Source organism: Eucyclogobius newberryi, unplaced genomic scaffold (genome assembly GCF_026437365.1).
Source record: "Eucyclogobius newberryi isolate DKJ021-1_F unplaced genomic scaffold, fEucNew1.0.hap1 SCAF_3, whole genome shotgun sequence".
Taxonomy (NCBI): Eukaryota; Metazoa; Chordata; class Actinopteri; order Gobiiformes; family Gobiidae; genus Eucyclogobius; species Eucyclogobius newberryi.
In genome coordinates, this window is record NW_027315945.1 from 37,616,849 (window position 1) to 37,641,829 (window position 24,981).

General features: G+C 44.4%; 1 protein-coding gene and 2 pseudogenes across 1 annotated transcript; all 3 read left to right on the forward strand.

The window, feature by feature from the left end:
* The first annotated feature begins 8,716 nt into the window (after window positions 1–8,716).
* On the forward strand, window positions 8,717–10,420 carry LOC140374585 (EF-hand domain-containing protein 1 pseudogene; annotated as a pseudogene).
* Window positions 10,421–15,004: 4,584 nt separating this feature from the next.
* LOC140374586 (parkin coregulated gene protein homolog pseudogene) lies at window positions 15,005–15,787 on the forward strand (annotated as a pseudogene).
* A 7,638-nt stretch (window positions 15,788–23,425) lies between these two features.
* Window positions 23,426–24,751, forward strand: LOC140374587 (cilia- and flagella-associated protein 53-like). Its single transcript, XM_072461521.1, has one exon. It carries the CDS (start codon window positions 23,426–23,428, stop codon window positions 24,749–24,751), a length of 1,326 nt encoding a protein of 441 aa, XP_072317622.1.
* The last annotated feature ends 230 nt before the right edge of the window (window positions 24,752–24,981 follow it).

The window sequence follows — 24,981 nt, forward strand, 5'->3', positions numbered from 1 at the left end:
GATAACTAAGGACTTCTGAAGGATAACTAAGGACTTCTGAAGGATAACTAAGGACTTTTGAAGGACAACTAAGGGCTTCTGAAGGACAACTAAGGACTTCTGAAGGATAACTAAGGACTTCTGAAGGATAACTAAGGACTTCTGAAGGATAACTAAGGACTTTTGAAGGACAACTAAGGGCTTCTGAAGGACAACTAAGGACTTTTGAAGGTCAACTAAGGGCTTCTGAAGGACAACTAAGGGCTTCTGAAGGACAACTAAGGACTTTTGAAGGACAACTAAGGGCTTCTGAAGAACAACAAGGACTTCTAAAGGACAACAAGAACTTCTGAAGGACAACTAAGGACTTCTGAAGGATAAACAAGACTTCTGAAGGACAACTAAGGACTTCTGAAGGATAACTAAGGACTTCTGAAGGACAACTAAGGACTTCTGAAGGACAACTAAGGACTTTTGAAGGACAACTAAGGGCTTCTGAAGGACAACTAAGGACTTTTGAAGGACAACTAAGGGCTTCTGAAGAACAACAAGGACTTCTAAAGGACAACAAGAACTTCTGAAGGACAACTAAGGACTTCTGAAGGATAAACAAGACTTCTGAAGGACAACTAAAGACTTCTGAAGGACAACAAGGACTTCTGAAGGACTACTAAGGACTTCTGAAGGATAAACAAGACTTCAGAAGGACAACAAGAACTTCTGAAGGACAACTAAGGACTTCTGAAGGATAAACAAGACTTCTGAAGGACAACTAAGGACTTCTGAAGGACAACAAGGACTTCTGAAGGACAACTAAGGACTTCTGAAGGACAACTAAGGACTTTTGAAGGACAACTAAGGGCTTCTGAAGGACAACTAAGGACTTTTGAAGGACAACTAAGGGCTTCTGAAGAACAACAAGGACTTCTAAAGGACAACAAGAACTTCTGAAGGACAACTAAGGACTTCTGAAGGATAAACAAGACTTCTGAAGGACAACTAAGGACTTCTGAAGGACAACAAGGACTTCTGAAGGACTACTAAGGACTTCTGAAGGATAAACAAGACTTCTGAAGGACAACAAGAACTTCTGAAGGACTACTAAGGACTTCTGTAGGATAAACAAGACTTCTGAAGGACAACTAAGGACTTCTGAAGGACAACTAAGGACTTCTGAAGGACAACTAAGGACTTTTGAAGGACAACTAAGGGCTTCTGAAGGACAACTAAGGACTTTTGAAGGACAACTAAGGGCTTCTGAAGAACAACAAGGACTTCTAAAGGACAACAAGAACTTCTGAAGGACAACTAAGGACTTCTGAAGGATAAACAAGACTTCTGAAGGACAACTAAGGACTTCTGAAGGACAAGAACTTCTGAAGGACAACTAAGGACTTCTGAAGGATAAACAAGACTTCTGAAGGACAACCAGGACTTCTGTAGGACAACCAGGACTTCTGAAGGACAACAAGGACTTCTGAAGGACATCCAGGACTTCTGAAGGACATCCAGGACTTCTGAAGGACAACAAGGACTTCTGAAGGACATCCAGGACTTCTGAAGGACAACCAGGACTTCTGAAGGACAACCAGGACTTCTGAAGGACATCCAGGACTTCTGAAGGACAACAAGGACTTCTGAAGGACATCCAGGACTTCTGAAGGACAACCAGGACTTCTGAAGGACAACCAGGACTTCTGAAGGACATCCAGGGATTGTCACGATACTAAAATTTCAAATTGAATATCGGAGCCAAGGAACGGACTCAATTCTCCAGCGTTTTCGATACCACAAAATTTAATTGAAACAAAATGTAGTTTTCAACAAAATAATTGCACTTTCATGTGGTTTTACAGCAGTTCTAATAAAGCTCAAGATCATTTTAAAACTGTTCAGGAAATGACAGATTTGATCTTGATACTTGTTCAAATGGGTATCTAGATGATTCAAGGACTTAAAAACAGCACCTGAGACCTGCAGATCACTACCTGTGACGTCACAAATAACAAGAAAAGTGTCTTCTGAGGCTCATGAATGAAGCTAAATACAACACCAGGTGTGTTTTTGACGAAGGAACAACGATATCACACGGTTTAAAGCTCAAACTATTCAATTTTTATGATAACACAGGTCATTTAAGTGCAAGAACGCTATAAATACATGTACTACAACTAACAACTACTGCTATTGTAACTGTGTGATGTATAATCTCCACACAGAGTAAGAAAAGTATTGATTGAGTAAAAGATTCTTTTTTTTTTTAAGTCTATGGACAGGACATTGCTGCCTCCGTTCGGCTCATCGTGTTACACTTCAGTGCCCCCTAGTGTCCGCCTGCAGTACTGCACGCTGTAACCAGGCCTGTTAGTGAAGAAGCCGGAGTCGGATCGATGGTGGAGCTGGAATGGATGAGCTTCTGAGAGGAGACTATGGCTGCTCATTAACGCAAGAAAACTGCAGAGTAAAAAAGTAAGACGTAAAGCACCCGATGTCGTTTTTGAACACAACATTTATTAAAGACACTACGCTTTGACGTACGTTTAGATAGTTCAGGTAACGTGAAGCAGCTGAACGTGTGATGTCACCAACGTAAACGTAAATTAAAAGGTGCACTATGTTCCACAGATGGTGCCTCCAGGCCAGGTTACAGGTCAGATCTGTGGAGAAACTGCCCCGTAAAGAGTTTATTTTAATATTTTATTATTTTGAGCCTTAAAACACCTGTAATTAAAGGACGTAGATTATTATTGAGATCAAGAACTGGACTGACTTAGCGACGGGAACATTGACATTGAGACTTAATTTGTAAATGGACAAAGTTGACCGACTTTGAGACCAAATTGGACTCTTATTTTTAACTTAAAAGCGCAATGGACGATTTTTTCGGCGATTTGAGAACGCAGGTGGAAGTGCGCATGTGCACTCCCTCGAGCGGACTGATACAACACACACGTGCGTTTGTTTATTAGCGCAACGGATTGCATCGCATCTCTCGTCTTCCATAGATTTCAGTCCACTTCTGCGTCAGCTCGAACTGTCTTTCTCCGTCTTCATTTTGTCCCGTACACTGAGGGAACTATATTATGATAGATCCATGCACTTAGACACGCGGAACCGCGCTGCTCTCGGGGGACGAGCCACACACGGCTGCAGGTGAGTCAAAACTGGTATTTTCAAAGAATAGACGCAAAATGAGAAGAAACAAAATCATAGAAGGATCAGTGCGAGTAACATCATTTCACGATGTTCAGATAAACGTTTGTCACATTTACACATTGAGAAGAGAAACACCACTTTTACTCAAGAGACTTTTACTTCAGTTCAGAGTTATGGATGTCGCGAGGAGAAATATCACGGTTTTACGATTAATCACAATTATCAGCTAATTTTGCTGTTTGAACGTGTTTATAATCCTGTGAGAGGGCAATTATTCTTTTATAACAAATAACCTGCAAATAACCTGCACACCATTTAATACAGCGGAGCTTTTTTGGCCGTTTTTGGGTACCTTCAATTTTGCCCTGATACACTACATTAAGAAATGTTTACCAGACCAATGTTGGGTATCTTTTTTTTTCAGCACAACCTCACCTATATGATCAGTTAGTTAGTTTTTCCCTTTGACATACTATTTCAACATACTGGACCTAAACACACACAGAAAACACAAAGTTCGTCTAGAAAAATTATGGTTTTTTCATTGTAAAACCCTCAAACATGCTCAACCAAGCGTTTAAAAAGGTTCAAACTGAACCACAGGGTGCAAATATGAACATATAAAAGTATTCTTGTGATATATACAAGCAATAAACCACTATTTACAATAAAAAGTAGGTAAATCCTCAGGCATTTTTCTATTTGTTCTACTTATCAAAACAGTTTCAGTCCAAAATGACACAGAGAGCCACATCAGAAGGTCTAAACCAGGACTAAACCAGGACTAAACCAGGTCTAAACCAGGTCTAAACCAGGACTAAACCAGGACTAAACCAGGTCTAAACCAGGTCTAAACCAGGTCTAAACCAGGACTAAACCAGGTCTAAACCAGGTCTAAACCAGGTCTAAACCAGGTCTAAACCAGGACTAAACCAGGACTAAACCAGGTCTAAACCAGGTCTAAACCAGGACTAAACCAGGTCTAAACCAGGTCTAAACCAGGACTAAACCAGGTCTAAACCAGGTCTAAACCAGGTCTAAACCAGGACTAAACCAGGTCTAAACCAGGACTAAACCAGGACTAAACCAGGTCTAAACCAGGACTAAACCAGGTCTAAACCAGGACTAAACCAGGACTAAACCAGGACTAAACCAGGTCTAAACCAGGTCTAAACCAGGACTAAACCAGGACTAAACCAGGTCTAAACCAGGACTAAACCAGGACTAAACCAGGACTAAACCAGGTCTAACCCAGGACTAAACCAGGACTAAACCAGGACTGAACGAGGTCTAAACCAGGACTAAACCAGGTCTAAACCAGGTCTAAACCAGGTCTAAACCAGGTCTAAACCAGGACTAAAGCAGGTCTAAACCAGGTCTAAACTTGATCAACATGAAGTGTGCCCCTCATTTTGCTTCACAACTATATTACTGACAATGAAATACTTAAAATACTAAAACTCTCCAAAACTACTCAAAAACAGCCTAATTCCTCTCGTTCGTTCTTCCTCTTTGACTAATTGTCATGTGACTAATGTTTACGTTCCCCGTGTGCATCCTGAACATCCGGGTTAGCACAAGGCTAACGTTTTTTTCCGTTTCGTTTTATCACAAAAAACGACAAAGTTATTATAAGAAATGTAACGCGCGCAGAAAAGAGCGCATATTTTCCCGCAAATTTTCAATGGAATTGAAACGTTCATAACTTTAGTTTTATCTGGTGGATTCGAAAAAAACAAAAACTCAGATGTTGTTACGGGTCTCCACTTCCGTATGACGTCAACGGTAGCCGTCTACGTTGCTTGGTTTTCATGCTACAGGGTCCTAAAGCCGACCACGTTTTCACACGCGCCGGCGCGGGCGTCGACCCCGAAGGGTTAAATTAAAAGTTACAGTTACTGCAGAAGAAGTCGTGTTGTTGCTTTCACATGTGGTTAAAGCCTTTTCAGTAAGAGAGAGTTGAGAGTGTGGACTCATGCATGCCTCATGAACATTCTTCTTCTTCTTCTTCTTCTTCTTCTTCTTCTTCTTCTTCTTCTTCTTCTTCTTCTTCTTCTTCTTCTTCTTCTTCTTCTTCTTCTTCTTCTTCTTCTTCTTCTTCTTGCGGCGACTGCGGGGCGGGTCCACATGTTGTTGTTGTTGTTGTTGTTGTTGTTGTTGTTTTATGGCGGTTGACATCCGAGTGTTGCATTACCGCCAGACTTTATTCCTTAGACTTTGTCGTAGTCCTAAAAGTTCTTCTTCCAGTGCCTAAACATGTTTCCACAGTTACAGTCACTTTAGTTTACAGGGCCTTTAACATGCTGACATCATCTTTAGAATGATGATGTCATACAGACCGTACGAGATGTATGTATAACCTTATGCGTTTGTTATGAACAGGTGGCGGTAACGTAACGCTTGGATTCCGACCGGCATAAAAAAACAAGAATTAGAAGAAGAAGAACAGTGAATCCCGCCGTTTTAGACATCTCAGAAAACATGCCTACTGCTGAAGAAGAGCAACTGTACATGCGACAACTGCACTATCTGCAGGTCAAAGTGACGAGCTGTGAGCAGTCCATCAAGCAGTCAGAGAAAACCATCAAGCTCAACAAAGCCAAATGTGCTGCTGTTGAGCAAGACACCAAAGCCATCATAGAATACCTAGAGTTTGATTTGGCCAAAAAGCAGCAGCGACTGGTGGAGATGCAGGAACTGTACGAGCAGAAAACCCAGAAGTCCCGGCTGGAGCTGCAGGAGAGTGATGAGAAAAATAAGCAAATTCTGCTGGAACTTGAAGACAAACTGAAGGAACTGACAACAAACCTGACAGAAACCGAGGTAAAGCATGCAAAGATATTGGCCGACCTAGAGAAGCAAGTCCAGTCTTGCGAAGATAAACTGGTCCAGAATCGGAAGAACCACGAAGACAAGATCAAAGAGATGAGAGATGAGGACCTGGATCCAGACATGGTGGCCAGCATCCTTACAAAAAACGAGGTGGAGGTGGAGAGCATCGTCAAGGAGGAGTTCTTTTCACTTGTGAGGGCTGAGAGAAAGTACCACCAAATGTGGCGAGACAAACTGGCCATCCTGAAGGACGTTGCACCTCGAGTGAGAGCGCAGATGGAGGACCTGGTCCAACAGCAGCTCCAGGACCAGCAGAGCCTGGTGGACGCAGAGCAGATTGTGGAGGAGGCCACCGCTGGGAACCACACACTCACACAGAACTTTAAGAGACTGCAGGTTGTTTTGAAGGAGCTGGAGAGAGAAGTGCAAGATCTCATGAGTTCTGTCGAGGACCATGAACGTGACCGGAAATGTGACATTCTGAGTCAGAGAATAGCAAATACATCCATGACCTGCCAAAAAAATAGCAAAGAGATTGATGGTCTAAAGACAGCGATCGAGGCAGAACGCAGCCGAGGCACAGAGCTGACTGTGGCTTTGAAAGAGGTCGACATTATTTTCAGACACATCATTGAGGAGCCAAAGATGGACCTCCTGAAGCTGAGACAACTGTTCTCCATTTTGGAAAGCTATGTCTCACCACAAAACACCTTTTAACATCCTGGGCATTTATGGATTACTGATAAAATTGTAGAAAAAAACAAGAGGTTTCCTTCAAGTCAAGCCATTCTCAATCTGCGGATCAAGTCTAAGAACTCCGATCTAACAGTGAGTAGGCCCTGCCCAACAGGCGGGACCTGCTGATGAGGGCTGTTTACTGGTCCACTTGACACCACTCTGGTCGCTTGCTGTGCTCACTGACGTCTTGAGAAAAAGAGACTAGATTTTGCAGAATTATGCACCTGACAAACTGAAGCAGATCAAGCATAAACTAAAGAAAGCGATGGGGTCTAAAATGAACATGATCAACAATGATTATTTCCTGGCAATTAGAAAACTGGACACCTGGCATAGTGTCGCAATGGACAAATTAACAAATGTTTAAAACGTCAAAGATTATTCTGATCTTTACTCTCACACGTGGCCAGCTGTAAAATGAAAACTTGATGCAGAGTTGATGCTTCCCCATTGAAATCATCAGCAAAAAATACACCAATAATAACCTTTTACCATAAATGGTCACATTTATGCGCTTTTCTACTGTCAAGGTACTCAAAGCACTTTACATCAAGGAACCATTCACTCGCACATTCATTAATGTGTCTTGCCCAAGGAGTATTCACATGAGGCAACTGCGATCGCACCCCAAACCTGCAGGCCAGTCTGACCGCTCCGACCCTGCTCTGACAGAGCAGGGATTCGAACTGCCAACCTTTGGATCGGAAAACGAGCACTTATGCCCACCATTAGGTCTCTTATGTCAGAAGACTATCCTGAACGGGAGCTCCTCAGTCCTTTTCCTGTTCCTCTCCTTATTATTGGCAGTAAATTCCAAGAGTTTGATTTTGATGAAAAGAATTTGATCAGAAAGACATTACTAATGCTTCATTTACTATGCAGCCTTGATGTCTAAAACCAAAGTATTTTTCTCTCATTTTGCAAATGGAGCGGACAAAGGAAAAACTGTGTCCACTGATTCCACCAAACCTCTCATGATTACCGCTGGAGCAGACTAATTCAGCCAAACAGGCACTTCCCTACTTCTGATGTGACCTCACTACATGCAAAAGAAAACCCCTAAAGACCTTTGGAAGTAAGTGTATGAGACTGTCAGTGAACAAAAGGAGTTGAAGGATCAAGCCAAGGGCCCAGAGTAAAGAGAGCTGCTAATGAACATATATGAAATACATACTGTAAATGTGCAGCATTGTAGCCTTGGGCTAAATTCCATCCCTTGTCCCACATTCACTCTCTCAACGCTCTCTCTTTCACACACCAGCATACTACTGTGCATGTTTTAAATACTAATGGAAACTGGAGTCACAAAAATGTTCAAACAGGGGGAAAACAGGCATAAAGTTTGTTAAAATCTGAAATATATAATATATAATCATATTCCCTTCAAATTAGGAGGCTGTTACGTGTACATTCAACAGAAAAGTTCACCATAGAATTCTTAACTATTTAAACTAGGCATTCTAGAATATTGTGTCAATATTGTGTCACCATCTGGTGTTTTATGGCGGTTGGTATCCAAGCGTTACATTACCGCCATGACGACCAGATTAGATGATCTGTTGTTGCGTTGTTCCTGATGACAACATCATTAGACAGATGATGTCATAAAACAATGTGGCGGTAATGTAAGACTAAAGATAGTATCTGCTGTTTTACATTTATTCTTTAGGCTTTCTTCCCCTCCAGTCAGTTCTCAAAGACGCACTGCAAGAAAATCAAGAGCTCCAAAATGAACGCATCAAAAATCAAGCTCTCTGAAAAATGAAGTCTAAAGAATAAAGTCTGGCGGTAATGTAACACTTGGATACCAACTGCCATAAAATAACAACAACAACAACAACAACCACAACAACATAATGTAGTTGGCAGTAAATGCACCTTTTCAGTTGGCTGCCAACCGCCATTAAAAAGTAACACAACAATAAGAACAAGCTGTCCTCCAGAAAGCACCATTTAAAGTAACATTTCACCAAAAACATTTTTTTCTTTAGTTTAACGTGGCGGGAAGAACATGTCTGACAAGGAAGAAACGTGGGAATGGGATGATCATGAGTTGCCTTTTCTGCCTGGATACACGTTTCAGGATGAAATTAAGACAGCGTTCCACCGGTCTCAGACTTTGGTTTATAAGAACGGTTTCAATGTGCCTCGCACGCCCACCATAGGCATCGAACCGAGCCCCCTCCTGTCCGCGCAGCTCAGGCTACAGGAGATCACCCTGCCCATACAACATGAGCCCTGCTTCCACGCCTGCCCCACTCGCCAGTACGAGGCCTTCATCCCTACTTATGTGGCACTGGACAAGAAGGTGCTGCGTTTCAATGCCTATTTTACAGAGGACATCCTGTACTCCAGAGAGGAGCACTACCGGATTCGTTCTGTGGTCATGTACTACTTCCTGGAGGACAACACCATGTGCATCATGGAGCCGGCCGTGCAGAATTCTGGGATACCACAGGGCAAACGCATCAAGCGCCAACGCCTGCCCAAGAACGAACTTGAGTACTACAACTGGACGGACCTGAATGTGGCTATGGACCTGGAGGTGTTTGGAGTCAAGTACCACATCACAGACTGTGATGCTTTTACTGAGGAGTTCCTGTCCAGTGAGGGCATCATTCTGAACATGCCAGAGCCCATGCCCACAGACCCATACACCACACATCGCTCCAAACCCAAGCCCTTCTACCACACGCCCTCTGAGCACAAATGTGTCAACCAGGTCCAGTTCCTCACCATGGACCGTATGGTGCTGCGTTTCTTTGGGCTGTGGGACGACTCTGAGGCCCTGTATGGAGAGACGCGCGCGGTCAACATTCACTACTTTCTGGTGGATGACACTGTGGAGATTCGAGAGATGCACCATGCCAACAATGGTCGATACCCTTACCCCATCCTCATGAGGAGACAGCGGCTGCCCAAGAAGACGAAAACGCACATAGGCAGCTTCCCATCCTGTGTCCTGGAGTTGTCAAAACATGAAGTAGAGGAATACTACTCTCCACAGGACTTCCATGTCGGGCAGAAGATAAACATGCTGGGGAGACAATTCCTCCTGTGTGACTGCGACAACTTCACCCGGGATTACTATCAGAGCCACTTCCCCAACATGGTGCTTAAGCCGGTGGAACCGACCATCAGACAACCCCAGCCAACTGACCAGAACAAGGAGGTGCCTCCCTACAATGGCTTTGGAACCCTGGAGGACTCTTTGCAGAACTGCCTGAGCCTGATCCCAAAGCCTCCAAAAAAGAATGTGATCAAACTGCTAGAGAACCATAACAAAGTGCTGCGCTACCGGGCTAAAATGCATACTCAGAATGAAATTGATGATAATCGCATATTTGTCCTGGCCTACTACCTGGCCGATGACACGATCAGCATCTACGAGAAATTCGCCAGGAACTCCGGAATAATCGGAGGGAAGTTCCTGCAAAAGACACGCATCCACAAACCTGGTTCCAGCACAGAGAACCCACAGTTCTACTCCCCAGCCGACTTCGCTATCAACTCCATAGTGAAAGTGTTCAGCCATTACTTTGTGCTGATTGACGCTGACCACTATGTGTTAACTTATCTGGAGTCCATCCAGAGCCAGGTGCCTACTGAGACCCTGGAATCTGTAAGGAGGTACTTCGAACAGAGGACGGAAGCCACAAAGCAACACAATGAAGATACGGAAGCTGAACCCTCGTCTTTAAATGATCTCTTTTAAAATGAAAACTTGATGACTGACGCTGATGTTTCTAACAGCAGCAGCATTTGAGAAAGTGTGGACTCCTGCACGCCTCATGGACACACATCATAAGGAGTGCGGGGTGGGTCCACATCCAATCCAATTCAATTTATGCGCCTGAAATCACAAGAGCGGTTGCCTCGAGGGGCGACAGTGAGAACAGATTAAACAATGTTTATAGGACATTCATTCATTAGAAAGAAGGTTGTCATTCATTCTGGGCTAATGACTCTTGTATGAGAGTCAAAACCTATTGTTTTTTCAAAAAGAATCAGTTCAGATGACCACAACTGAATCTTTTCTACAATTATGGGCACATTGCAAGATTTTGAAATGATTAATTTGTAGATTATTGCTCTCCATAATTTCTAAGTGGGAGAAATTGCAAAACCGCAGGGAGTACAAATACTTATTTTCCTCACAGTACATGTACTGTTAGCTCAAGGCAGATTGTAGCCATGAGCTAATTTCCTCATGTTTATTGGGAGCTAGATCTGGATATGGTGTTGCTGTGAAGCATAACGCTGGTGTTCTGTTCTGGCGGTTACAGAAAATTCACATAATGGCACAGACCACAACATCCTCAACATAATAGTTCCCATTCATTACAACATAGGATTGAAAGTCATTATGTTATATTTTATTCCCCCGAACTCTGTCGCAAAGTTACTGTGTTTAAGTTTGAGCATTTTGGATAATGTTTTATTTTAATATTATGTCTACTATGAACTTTCAAATATGTTTTATGTTGACAATAAATTATCATATGCATCTGGACCTACTCTGATTTATTTTTGATATATCCCAGACATAATGTGGCCAAATATGTACTTTTGTTTTCAGGTATAAATATTGGTCTATACTCGGCCAGACTCACCTTGTAAAAGAGTTTCTCACATGAAAGTTTGAGACAATAATGTGTAGCAGTGTGCCCATCACGCCGGCAGATGGCGCACATCTGCGCTATAAAAACTCTGCAGCTCTTGCGTCCCATGTCCGCCACTTCCGCATTCCGGTGGGTCGTGAGGGTTTGCCTCAGAAGGGCCAGGTAAACCTCTCTCCATGTCCCGCTAAATCTGTGTGTACTTTTTAAGACTAGCGCTTTATGTACTTTAGTGCCGTTGGATGCTGGACGCTGCACGCCGCATGTCGCCACCCTCCATGGCGCCCCATTCAAAGTGTGGTCCGGCTGGTGGTACCGGGGTCCTCCGTGTAGCCGGCTGGGGGTCGTCATGTCCCCAGCTGGGGCCCTCGGTGTAGCTGGTACCGGGCAGGAATGTAATGGCTCGTCGTGGGGGCCTAACGTGGTGCGTCTGGGACTGTGAAAATCCAACGGCACTGGCCCTTTTTGTTTTTCCTTTACTGGCCTTTTACTCGTCCTTATACCTTTTTTATTTACTAGTATTTTAATCGCCCTGTTGGTCATCGTTTTCTGTGCTCTGTTTTCCGTTTACTATTCTGTCTGTTTACTTTTACAATTTGAACACGTATACAATATTGTTAAACTGCTAACTAAATAAACGATGTAACTTATTCAGCACTGCCTCATCAATGACCTTACCTGTGCGCCTTTTAATCCCTTCTACATGGTCCTGGGCCCATTAATGCCCAGGTAGCGTTGTTGGTTAATTTAACTTTTATCACTGTAGTACCACCCAATTGCCACAAATGTATAGGCAGCAATTATCAGACAGTGCAACAAATGTGTTTAGATGAAAGACAGATTGTTTTCTTTAAAATGATACCAAAAAGTTTAGTAGTTTTTTTTATTGTATGATTTAAATAGATTTTGGCTACAGTTGTTACTACTTATGTCATATTTGTTGTCCATGTCCAACCAGGTTTACTTATTTGGTCGGGACAGTGCTTGTTAATGAAGATACATGAAACACATGCAGTAAATGTGCTGCATTTCCATCCGTTGTCCCACATTCACTCTCACAACACTTTCATACACCAACATACTATTGTACATGTTTTAAGCGGTAGAGCAGGGGTGGGCAATTATTTTCCTCCGAGGGTCATATTCGAATGCAGGCAAGTAGCGGAGGGCCAGCCCGCGATCATTGGTGTGAATTTATTTTTATTTTTAAAAAATAAATATCAAATAAAATATCACTTTTCTGTCAAATATAGACTATTGAATCTATATTTAATTCATTTCACGTCATCTTTATTCATTATTTTTATATTACTTGGCATGTTTGGCGGGCCGGATTATAAAGACAAACAGGCCGTATGTGGCCCACGGACCATAGTTTGCCCACCCCTGCTGTAGAGGAAATATTGTCAAATTAAGGAAAAACAGGCATACTGTTAAAAGAAAACTTAAATACAATCATATTCCCATAAGTGTGTTCTAAACTGTCATAGGCACATTAAACAGCAAAGTTCAGCATAGATGTTGTGTTACTTTTGATGGCGGTTGGCAGCAAACTGAAAAGGCGCATTTACTGCTTCTTCTTCTTTGGTGTTTTATGGTGGTTGGTATCCAAGTGTTACATTACCACCACCTACTGCGGTTGTACGTCTTAGAAGTTAAACGTTGGACATTAGACGTAGACTTTACGTTAAACGTTAGACAATAGACAATAGACCTTTAGCATCAAAAGCAAATCTGACAGCGGAGATGATGGTGCAGTTATACACGGCCATCATCGAGTCCATCCTCACCTCCTCCATCACCGTGTGGTACACTGGAGCCACAGCCAGGGACAAACAGAGACTATAGCACATTGTGCGCTCTGCTGAGAAGGTGATCGGCTGCGGACTTCCATCTCTGCAGGATCTGTACGTCTCCAGGGCTCTGGGACGAACAGGTCAGATCACAGCCGACCCTTCTCACCCTGGACACGAACTATTTGAGCCACTCCCCTCAGGCAGGAGACCTCTCCCCTCAGGCAGGAGGCCACTCCCCTCAGGCAGGAGGCCACTCCCCTCAGGCAGGAGACCTCTCCCCTCAGGCAGGAGGCCTCTCCCCTCAGACAGGAGACCTCTCCCCTCAGACAGGAGGCCACTCCCCTCAGACAGGAGACCTCTCCCCTCAGGCAGGAGGCCACTCCCCTCAGGCAGGAGGCCACTCCCCTCAGGCAGGAGGCCTCTCCCCTCAGACAGGGGACCTCTCCCCTCAGACAGGAGACCACTCCCCTCAGGCAGGAGGCCACTCCCCTCAGGCAGGAGGCCACTCCCCTCAGGCAGGAGGCCTCTCCCCTCAGACAGGGGACCTCTCCCCTCAGACAGGAGACCTCTCCCCTCAGACAGGAGACCACTCCCCTCAGGCAGGAGGCCACTCCCCTCAGGCAGGAGGCCACTCCCCTCAGGCAGGAGGCCTCTCCCCTCAGACAGGGGACCTCTCCCCTCAGACAGGAGACCTCTCCCCTCAGACAGGAGGCCTCTCCCCTCAGGCAGGAGGCCACTCCCCTCAGACGGGAGAGGCCTCAGACAGGGGGCCTCTCCCCTCAGACAGGAGACCTCTCCCCTCAGGCAGGAGGCCACTCCCCTCAGACAGGAAAACTCTCCCCTCAGACAGGAGGCCACTCCCCTCAGACAGGAGGCCACTCCCCTCAGACAGGAGGCCTCTCCCCTCAGACAGGGGGCCACTCCCCTCAGACAGGAGGCCTCTCCCCTCAGACAGGGGGCCACTCCCCTCAGACAGGAGGCCACTCCCCTCAGACAGGAGGCTACGGTCCATCCGGACCAGAACCTCCCGTCATAAGAACAGTTTCTTTCCCTCTGCCGTTGGACTCATGAACACTGCCTAAGCACCTTGTACTCACTGCACTGTCACTTCTTATTGCACTACATATTGGATTTATGTACATATCATGCCTATTTCTAACCTTATTTTAACTTTACTTACCTATTTTTTTATACATCTGGTAGCTATTCATTGTTCATTGTTTTGTATTCATTGTTCAATGTTTGTTGTTTGTGTTGCATGAATCACCAGGACAAGTTCCTATGTTTGTGAATTTTGTTCATTGACAAATGGCAATAAAACTTATTCTGATTCTGAGACTTTACGTTAGACGTTAGACGTTAGACGTTAGACGTTAGACGTTAGACCTTGGACCTTGGACCTTGGACCTTGGACCTTGGACGTTGGCCTGTGGCGGCTTAGGCCTCGGCCCCCGCCATCTATTTGAATTGTAAACCATTTTAAACTGTAGGCATTCTAGAATATTGTGTCACCGTGACAACCAGATTCAATGAACTGTTGCGTTGTTGCTTGATGACGATGTCATTGGAATGACATCATCATTCCCATGACACAAATATATATGTTATATGTATATTTTAAGTTGGCTGCCAACCGCCATCCACTACTTCGAAACCAACCGCCAACTTTATTCCTGATAGAGTTTAAGGAATAAAGTGTGGCGGTAATGTAACACTTGGATACCAACCACCATAAAACAACAACAGCAATATATTTATATGACATATATATGTATATGTATATAGCTTAGGGGGAAAAAAGGGAAAAGACCACCCACGGAGGGTGTGAAAAAAAGAGTGTTTGTCATGAAGCTGTCACGTTTGTGGTGGCTGATTTTATCTAGCTGTTTTTGAATAGTTAGAGACATGTCAAGACACAAGGCGGACATGAAAACATTGGGATTCACCACAAAGTCGCTGATGAAGAACTCGGAGGTGATCGGACCCCCTGCGACTGGTGCTTTCCGAAAGCGTCCGTTCAAACCAACTCTGTTCCGGAAGCACTACGAGCGCGGCGATTTACCCATAGCGCTGAAGTACAACTCCAAAGGCAAACGCATTGAGTGGAAAGTCGACATAAAAACACTGGACTTCCATCACCTCCTGCCGCTGTTTTTCGACGGGCTTTGCGAAACCGTGTACCCGTATGAGTTTTTTGCTCGGCAGGGGGTCTATGACATGTTGGAGCACGGAGGTCCCAAGATTCAACCCGTCATCCCAAAGCTCATCACCCCGATCCGCAACGCTTTAAACACGAGGAACCATCAAATCATCTGCACCACCTTAAAAGTCATTCAGCACCTTGTGGTGGCCGGGGAGAGGATAGGAGAGTCTCTGGTGCCGTATTACAGACAGATCCTTCCCATTTTTAACACTTTCAAGACCTTGAACACAAACTCTGGGGACGGGATTGACTACAGCCAGCAGAAGAGGCAGAACGTGGGGGACCTGATCCAGGAGACTCTGGAGGTGCTGGAGCGCTACGGAGGAAAGGTGGCCTTCATAAACATCAAGTACATGGTGCCCACCTACGAGTCGTGCATGATCAGTCCCTCCCTCAAGAGGAAAGAAGAAAGCACACAGAAGATGGTGGCCAAAACTGCATTGCGGCCCTATCGTCGGCTCTGACAATTTTCCTTAACTTAACTTATCGTTTCGTAAGTTTCTAGGTTTATGAAACTGTAAAGCTGCTGGTCAAAGCCTTTTCAGCAGAAGAGACTGAAAGTGTGAACTCCTGCACGCCTCATGATCACACATCATATGGAGTGCGGGGTGAGTCCACATGTTTCCACAGTTACAGTCACTTTGCTCAGAAGTGTCACGACTGCAGCTTGACATGTTTAAATCAGGTAAAAAAAAGCAAAACATGTATTCTCTCAACTGCAAAAAGGTATGAGGCGATAAGCTTAAGGCCGGATATTTCTCCTCCATTTCTGATTGGCTCATGCATGTCCAATCCCATTAGAACTGGCCCAGGTCCCAGCCCTTAAGGCCCTGACTCTGAAGGCCTCTGCGGGCACCAGCTCTAGTGATGGGCCAAACGAGTCAAACGAGTTTTGAGCTCTGAAATTGACGCCTGTGTCACTCTGTGTCACTTGAAGTCATGTGACCAACTTATCAATCATTTGGTGTCGCTCGTTTCAAGCGCTGCTGAAACTGCAGCGCGAGACACAAGTGTCGCTTTGTCTGTTTGTTTTGTGGTTCACTGGTGATAAATGTTTGCCGGTTCCTCTTTGAAGGGTAATTGTGATCGTTCACAAGAATAAACTCTGCAAGCCCCATTTTATTAATATTTTTTACATTCATTTTGAGTCATTTCTCATACTACAGCCTACTTTATTGTACAACAGGCTGTTCTTTGTTTTAATTGCTAAGATTGAGTGACCTCATCACTAAGTTCTCATATTTGTTGCTCCTTAAAACATATTCTGATTCAGTGTTTGCGTTTTTAATGAAAATAGGCCTACCTTTTTTAGACCACTAGATGGTGCAATAAAGGGCACCAACACTGTCAATACTGTGTCAACACAGTACTGGAAATGTGTAACACGCACCTAGATGCGTTATCTACCCATCATTAACCAGCCCTGCTAGGGGCACCAGCTCCATGCCGGCACCAGCCCTGCTGCGGGCACCAGCCCTGCTGCGGGCACCAGCCCTGCTGCGGGCACCAGCTCTGCTGCGGGCACCAGCCCTGCTGCAGCCCTGCTGCGGGCACCAGCTCTGCTGCGGGCACCAGCCCTGCTGCAGCCCTGCTGCGGGCACCAGCCCTGCTGCGGGCACCAGCCCTGCTGCGGGCACCAGCCCTGCTGCGGGCACCAGCTCTGGCACAAACAAAAAAGAAGCAAAACAGACGCTCAACGTTTTTAGAAAGTGGAGTACCGCAAGGAGGTGTTCAGGTTATTACACTGTTACTACGGAAACTTAAGATTTGAACCAGTGTAACCTAGAACCTATTTTAACCTATTGTAACATATTGTAACCTATTGTGACCTATTGTTCATGTTGGTACAAGGACATTTTACAAGTGATCATTCTCATTTAATTGTCAGGCTCGACTAACCCAGTACAAACATCTCACATGAAAGTTTGAGACAATAGTTATGATAGTAATTATGTTGAGTGTGCAACAGTTGTTTAAATGAGAAACAGATGGTTTCCTTTAAAATTACACCAAACATTATAGTTCAAATAATTATCTGAGGCAGCACTTGATCTAAACCAGAATTTGGAACCTGTGTCTAAAGTGCATTTTGGAACGTTTTTATTTTTAAACTTTAGGGGCTGAGAACTGTGAAAAGTTGATCGTGACCAAATATTAAGCTTAGATATGGACCTTTACAAACATCACTGACAGCTATTGCCAGCCTGAGTGGTACCGACATGTCAAATATCTGACCTATGGACTAGAGACGATTGAGGGAACTATCGTTTTGTTGGTTTTTCACTTATCATATTTCTTTCGATTCAATTACATTTATTTTTGTAACACCCAAAATCAGAACAGCCGTTGTCTCGAAGGGCGACAGTGAAAAACAGATTAAACAATGTTCATAGGGACTTGACAAATGTCCCAGGGTCCCGTGTCCTTAGACGCTCCTTCTTGGCCAGGTAAAACTACAAAACCTCTTTGGGAAAAAGTAGAAACCTGGAGGAGTTCCACAGTGAAGGAGAGATCCAACTCCCTCAGACGGACAAAAACAACAGGAGTCATCTCAGGCATCCCTTCGATGTTGACTGTGGATGAAGTAAAGGATTTAACTGGAGCAAAGGTTGTGGACGCTAGGCGATCGAAAACAACCCTGGAGAAAGATGTGACAGCCTGTCGGTGATGGTAAAGCTTGAAGGTAAATGCCTCCCTAGTAAAGTGTTCATTGGATTCATGAGCTATGAAGTAAGGCCACATGTTCCATCGCCCCTACGCTGCTTCAAGTGCCAGCGCTTTGGGCATGTAGCAGCGGTCTGCAGAGGGAAGCTAAGATGTAAATTTGCAGGAGATTACGAGTATGGGAAGTGTGAGGAAGGAGCAAAACTGAAACGTTGTAACTGTGGATGAGAACATAGCTCTGCCTATAGGGGATGTGAAGTTAGCAAGAGGGCTAGTGAAGTACAATAAATTAAAGTCTCTCCTATGCAGTCAAGAAAAGTGTCAAGTGAAGAGGTGAAAGTAGATACAGTGAGAGATGCCAGCGTGACTCACAACCAGTCTGAGGCTTCCAAATACGAAGCTTCCAAGTGCAAAGCTTCCGAGGGTGAAGCTTCCAAGTCTTCTGAGGATATCTTGGTTGTGAATAGAATGCATCATGGAAAAAAATATCTTAATTGGGCAGCAATAGAAAACACACTAATTGAGAATCACGGTAAATAAATTCCCCCTTCTCTGTCATGTTCTGGTGGTCATTCGAAATATGGCTATTAGAATTTGGTTTAGTAATTTAGTTGGTTACATACGCTACACAGCCAATCATAGCTTTGATAGTGCATAAGTGCCCTGTCCATACGCACCTTGCAGGTTCGCTAGCTAACAATAATGCGGCGGAGTTAAAAGACGCAACCCCTTATCATGGCGAAACGAACGGGCAGCGCCTGGGACACCCACTCACCAACAACAAACCAAAGTAAAAAAGAAATGCTGTTATTTTAGGATGGAATGGCTTGTGCGACTGGACCACAGCCAGGCCAAAGCAGGACTCTCACATATAACTACTATACATCTTATGAACAACAGGATTTTTGTATTTTTCATTTTAAGTGGGTCTAATTTCTTGTAATAAAAGTAAACTAATGAAAATTGCAGCTGTAATTTGATTCTTTTAATGTAACTTGCTAGGATCCATGGTTTTGAACAGGCGTGCCATGTGATACTGGTGTGTGGACACAGGGGGCACATCCGATGTTGCTCACAGTGTGTTTGCCCAGACACATAAAAAATTAGAGGGAACATTGGTGAGGAGATATTAATGCACACAGCACTTTGTAGGGCGGTAAATGTAGATAGAAATGGTTTGCTGGTAGATTTTATTGATCAAAGGGATTTGGTTTGTTTGAACGATGGGCTAGGAACCCGATGTAATACTGTGAAAAATGCGGAAAGTGATATAGATCTTACTCTTATGTCCAATGAGATAGCTGGCATTAGCAGTTGGGAAGTTCTTAGTAGTTTGGAAGTGATCACTATCCCATGTTTTTGCGAGAAGAAGACTTGATTCAGGGTGGATGAATTAAATAATGCAATAGTTTTTCTCTTCACACAGTCAGCTAATGACACGACCCCGAAAAGTAAAAGGTAATAACCAATAAGCATAAGAAACGTGTGCCGTGGTGGAATAAAGCATGTGGTAAAGCTCTTAGGGCAAGAAATAAAAGTTTAAGAAGATAAAGGCTCTCCATTCTCACAGGACGGCACATGCTTGAGCGAAGAACTGTGAGGACGGCCAAAAGAACCTATTGGAGGCAGTGCTGTTCAAAATTGGAAGAGAAACGCAACTTGGTGATGTCTGGGGGATGATTAAGCGTATGAGTGTAACTAAGCACAATTATATTCTCATAAAGAACAATATTGAAACAGTCAATGTTACTAAAGCTGAACTGGTGGCTAGTATTTTATTGTATTTTTTGTACAGCTCTGACAGATCTTTTACCTGCGGCAAAGCAATGCAGAGATAGTACTCTGGCACAGAATGAATCAATTAAGGATATAGACTGTACTCTCGCTAAAAACTGCATGAATAAAAAATAAAAAAACCACTTTGGGCACATATATGAGCCACCAATAGCACTGTAAGAAGGTTAAAAGCTCTGAAAAGTCGATTTTGCATAATATGGAACCTTCAAAGAAACTTGATGTAGAACAAGCCCAAGCCTAACATATCTGTTGTTGGGCTTTTAAGGCGTCCCCTGTCCCCAGAGAAATGCCTATATATGTTGTTGTTGTTGTTGTTGTTGTTTTATGGCAGTTGGTATCCAAGTGTTACATTACCGCCAGACTTTATTCCTTAGACTTTATTCCAACTGGCCTTCTCCCACGCCAGACTGTATTCTTTAGACTTTACCCTATAGACTCCATTCTTCAGTTCTTCTACTACTTTGGTGTTTCAAAGCCCACAAGTTCAAAGCATAGGAGTTCCAAGCCCACGAATTCCAAACACATTAGATCATCCTCTTCCTCCTCATCCTCGGCACATTAAGTAAGCAACTACAGCCTCACACAAACCCTGTGACTGGAATATTCCGCAGATTGAATTCCTGCCTATTATTCTGAAACCACAAGGCCAACCCGGTCCTTTCTCTTTCATAGGCCGCACAGCGAATCAGCACATGGTCGACAGTCTCTGGCACTTGACAGTGACCACACAGACCGGTCAGATGTTTGCCTATCCTACTCAGTGACCAATTGAGTCCAGTATGGCCCATCCTCATGCGAGCAAAGGCCCTTTCCTCCCCCGCGTTCCTGCCCATGGATCTGCAAGGACCAACACTACCCTGTATGTGATAGAGATGCCGTCCAGTATCACGACAACTCAAAAATTCTGCCAAAGATTTGCTTAACTCAACCGCCACATCAATTGATGGCCGCCTAAGGGAACTTTTAGCCAGCGAATCAGCCACTTCGTTACCATCCACCCCCACATGCGCAGGAACACAAACGAAGGAAACCCTCACATCCTGCCTGGACAGGGAGAGCATCAGACAGAAGATGCCATACAAAACATCCTGTCTGCAATCCGACTTCACAGATTTAATGCTTCGCAATGCAGAGAGGCTGTCAGAGACCACCACAATGCTGCAACACTTTCAAGTAGATCCAGCCCATTCCAATGCTAACCGTATCGCTACGAGTTCCGAGGTGAAAACAGAAAGGCAATCTGTTAACCTCTTCTTGACCGCCACCTCCAGGTCAGGCACAAAATAAGCAGTGCCAGTACGCCCACTCTCAGGATCCCTAGACCCATCGGTATAAATAAATACATCCCCTAAATGCTTATCAATGAGCTCTTGGACAACGACCTGCGATGCCCTCCCAGTGCCTCCCTCAAGCCTGCGATGCAAGCTAATATCAACAGGGGCCGAAACAGAATTCATGGTATTTCTGCCCCCGCGGAAGCCACTCTGGTGCGCGGAAAGCAAACTCTGACTCTCCAAAAAGTAATCCAACCGCTAGGTAACCCTGCGCTTCATGGTTTCCCTAGCTGCAATGTCAAGGTAATCGGCCTATAGCTTGAAGGGTCGAACAAGGGTTTACCCGGCTTCAGGATCGGTACCACAGTAGACTGTTTCCATTCTAATGGAACACAACCTGAATCCCAAATGCGATCTAGAACTAGACCAAGCGTGGCATCAGTTAAATGAGAGAGCATGTCATACTACAGCTCATCTTTACCTGGAGTCATCTGCCTCGCCTTAGAAAGCGCACTGCTTAGCTCAAACAAACTAAACGGAAGGTCAAGATCATCTTGAGTCAAAGGCTAGTACCCAGTGCTAGTGCGCCAGAGTATTATCCCTGCATTGCCTTGCCGCGGGTGAGAGATTGTCAGAGCTGTGCACCAACACAAAGGTACTGGCCAACAATTCAGCTTTGTCAACGTCGCTGACTGCTTTAACACCATTCTTTCATTGGAACTGGTGTCTCATAACAGCGCATAACTCCATTCATACGCTTGATCATCCCCCCAGACATCACGAGTCACGTTTCTCTCCCAATTTTGGAACAATACTGCCTCCAATAGGTTCTCTTGACCGTTCTTAAAGTTCTTCGCACAACTGCATGAGCTCACTTGTAGTCAATGAGGGCATCCATAGTGTGAAGAACCCTTAGCTTTTCAAATGCCTTATTTCTTGCCCTAATTGCTTCACCACATGCTTCATTCCACCACGGCACCCGCTTCCTATGACCACCACTACTACTCTTTGGAATCGTGCCTTCCGCTGACTGTGTGACGAGCGAGACTATTGCACTATTTAGACCATCCACCTGCGTCAACCCTCCTTCCTGAAAAACCATAGAACCACCATCAGCTTTCATTTGGAAAGCCTCCCAGTCCGCATTTGCCAATTTCCACCTCTGGATCTTCATCCCCCTGTCCACACAGCTTCCAACGCCAACCTTAGTGCGTACGAAATAGTGATTGCTACCGAACGAAAGACGCCAACTCCTTGGACATAAGCGTAAGATTTATTGCACTCTTCATATTGGTCCCCATATTATAACAGGTCACATGCCCATCACTTAGACAAACCAACTCCCTTTGATTGATAAAACCTTCCACCACCAACCCATTCCTATCGGTGCTACTACCGCCCCATAAAGCTACGTAAACGCTACGTGCATTGAAATCTCCACATCAAATGGCCTTTCCCCGAACATCCTCGCCGATACAATGTAAAGACTCTAATGTTAACTCACCACACGGATTATAAAGATTAACCACGGTAACAGTATCATTACTTAACCAGACCCAAACAGCCAAAGCCTCAGCGTAATTAAGGTCACTTTGAACAAACATAGCTACACCTCCACCTCTACCCTGCTCCTTGTCATTCCTAACACTCACATACTCTTATATTATAAAATCCCACCTAGGTTGTAACCAAATCGCCTGTATGCAAATAACATGAGGCTTGTCCAGCAAGGTAGAGACAAAGTGCTTAAGTTATTGGCCATTAGCACGAAGACTTCGCGCTTTATATTATATAACAATATAGTGTTGCCGTGACGACCAGATTCAATGACCTGTTGTGTTGTTGCTTGATGACATCATCAATAGAATGATGTCTTTCTCACTTTTACTTTCTTCTTTTACGGTATTGCGTAAAACATATGCTTTGAAGACGTTCAACTACAGAAGACGTACAACTACAGTAGGTGATTGTACACTTGGATACCAACCGCCATAAAACACCAAAGAAGAAGAGGAAGGGTGGTTCAGGTCAACTACAAAAGTAACACCACAACAACAACAACAACAACAATAACAACAAAAACAACAACAAAGGCATTTCACTAATTCAGTTATAACATTTATCTTCAAAATGCCTAATATTGTACAAGCTCGGAGCCGGAAATTCAGAGCCCAGACTCCACAAACAGTCACTGAAAAAACGGCCCCAGATCACTTGACCCTAGAGAGAAGAAAACTGGAAACTGAGAAAGAAAACAATGCAGGTTTTTCAAAATATCAGCGGGCATGGGATATGAAAAACACCTGGCTCCAGAGTTCTTATCGACAATATGTGAGATGCACCACACAGAGACGAGTAAAGGCTACAATGAACCAGTATGAGCTGAGAATTGAAGGGAGGAGAGAGAGGCTGCGTAGTATGTTGGAGGCAGAAGAAGAACAGTTCCTCCAAGAGGCAAATGAGAAAAAAGAGACTCTCCTAGAAAGACAAGCCAGGATGCGAGAGAAAGCAAATGTCCTGAGAGACACAAGAGAGGCTAAAAGACTGCAAATGGTTTCTGAAAAACTGGAACAACATTTCATAAACCAGTGTGAGGAACTCCGACCTCTCCGGTCCAAGCGCAAAGAAGAGGAGACGCGTCTGGACTGGGCTGCTCAGGCGCGGTTAAAGCAGAAGCAGGAGCAGGAGCAGCAGAAGCAGGAACAGCAGTTTGCAGAGATGTGGGAAGCCAGTCGCCAAAGAGAGGAGCAGAAAGAGATTGAACGAGTTGAGAAACAGCAGCAGAAAACAAATGAGCATAAGCATCAGCTGAGAGCACAGATGGATGCAGTGGAACTACAAAGACAACAGGACAGAGTGCTTAAAGAGGAGGAGGCACGACTGCTGCGGGAGCACGGAGAAATGATGATGCTTCAAGTACAGAGGGAGGAGCAGCAAAGGCTCACAGATCAGCAGGCAAGGAAGAAGATGCTCGACGAGAGTTACAGGATGAAGATGAAGCGCCTCGCAAAGGAGCAGCAGACGGAGCTGGCACTTGATATGAAAATCCTGCAACAGGTTAGCAACCAGGCGAGTGATGAGAAACTGGGAGCTGAACGAAGAAAGATTGAACTGCGAGAGGAGCAGCAGAAGCACAGAGAGTACCTGGCTGCTGAGCTGGAAAAGCAGAAGCAACTGGAGCAGGAGACAGAGCAGGTATTTGAAGAAAATTTGAGAGAAATGTGGGCCAAACGTGAGAAACAGAGTCAAATGGAAAGAGATGCCAGGGATAGACTCATGAAGGACGTAATGGAGACACGCAGCGAGCAAATCCAATACAACTTGGAACTGAACAAGCACAAACAGGATGAACTGGCCAAAGAAAAAGAAGAGCTCATCCAAAAAACTGAAGAAAGTAAAGTATTAGATCAGGAGGAGAAAAGACAACATAAGGAGTCAAGACGAGCCTACCTAGCCGATCTTCAGGGACAGATTCAGACAAATGAGCAGCTGAAGCTAGACGAGAAGGCTCTGGAGGAGTGGGAGTTTCAGTACGGCCTGGCCATGCAGAAGGAATACGAGAGGATGAAGGAGAAGATCCTGTCCAGGCTGGCCTCTCACAACACAGTGGATCATCCATTCACACGCTCTCCCTGGGCGAAAACTGCTCTGTTACTGCAGCGTTATAGAGAGAGCAGCACCCTGAACCATTAACAGTACTGTGTTTTTAACACTAGATATGGAAGTCTTTTTACACTGCTAAGGCCGCAGTTATTTTATTACTTGGTTTACGGATTTTTAAATGAAATATATTGAACAGGCGGACAAAATATAAATATTATTTCAATTTCAAAAGATTTTTTTCTTCATGAAACATTAATATAATAATTCAAGGAAATATGGCGACAGGCAGGAAAAATATAAATATCAAAGAACACATTTGA

Excerpts from the sequence above, each read along its gene's own strand:
- LOC140374587 (XM_072461521.1), top strand. The coding sequence starts at position 23,426 with ATGAACCAGTATGAGCTGAGAATTGAAGGGAGGAGAGAGAGGCTGCGT.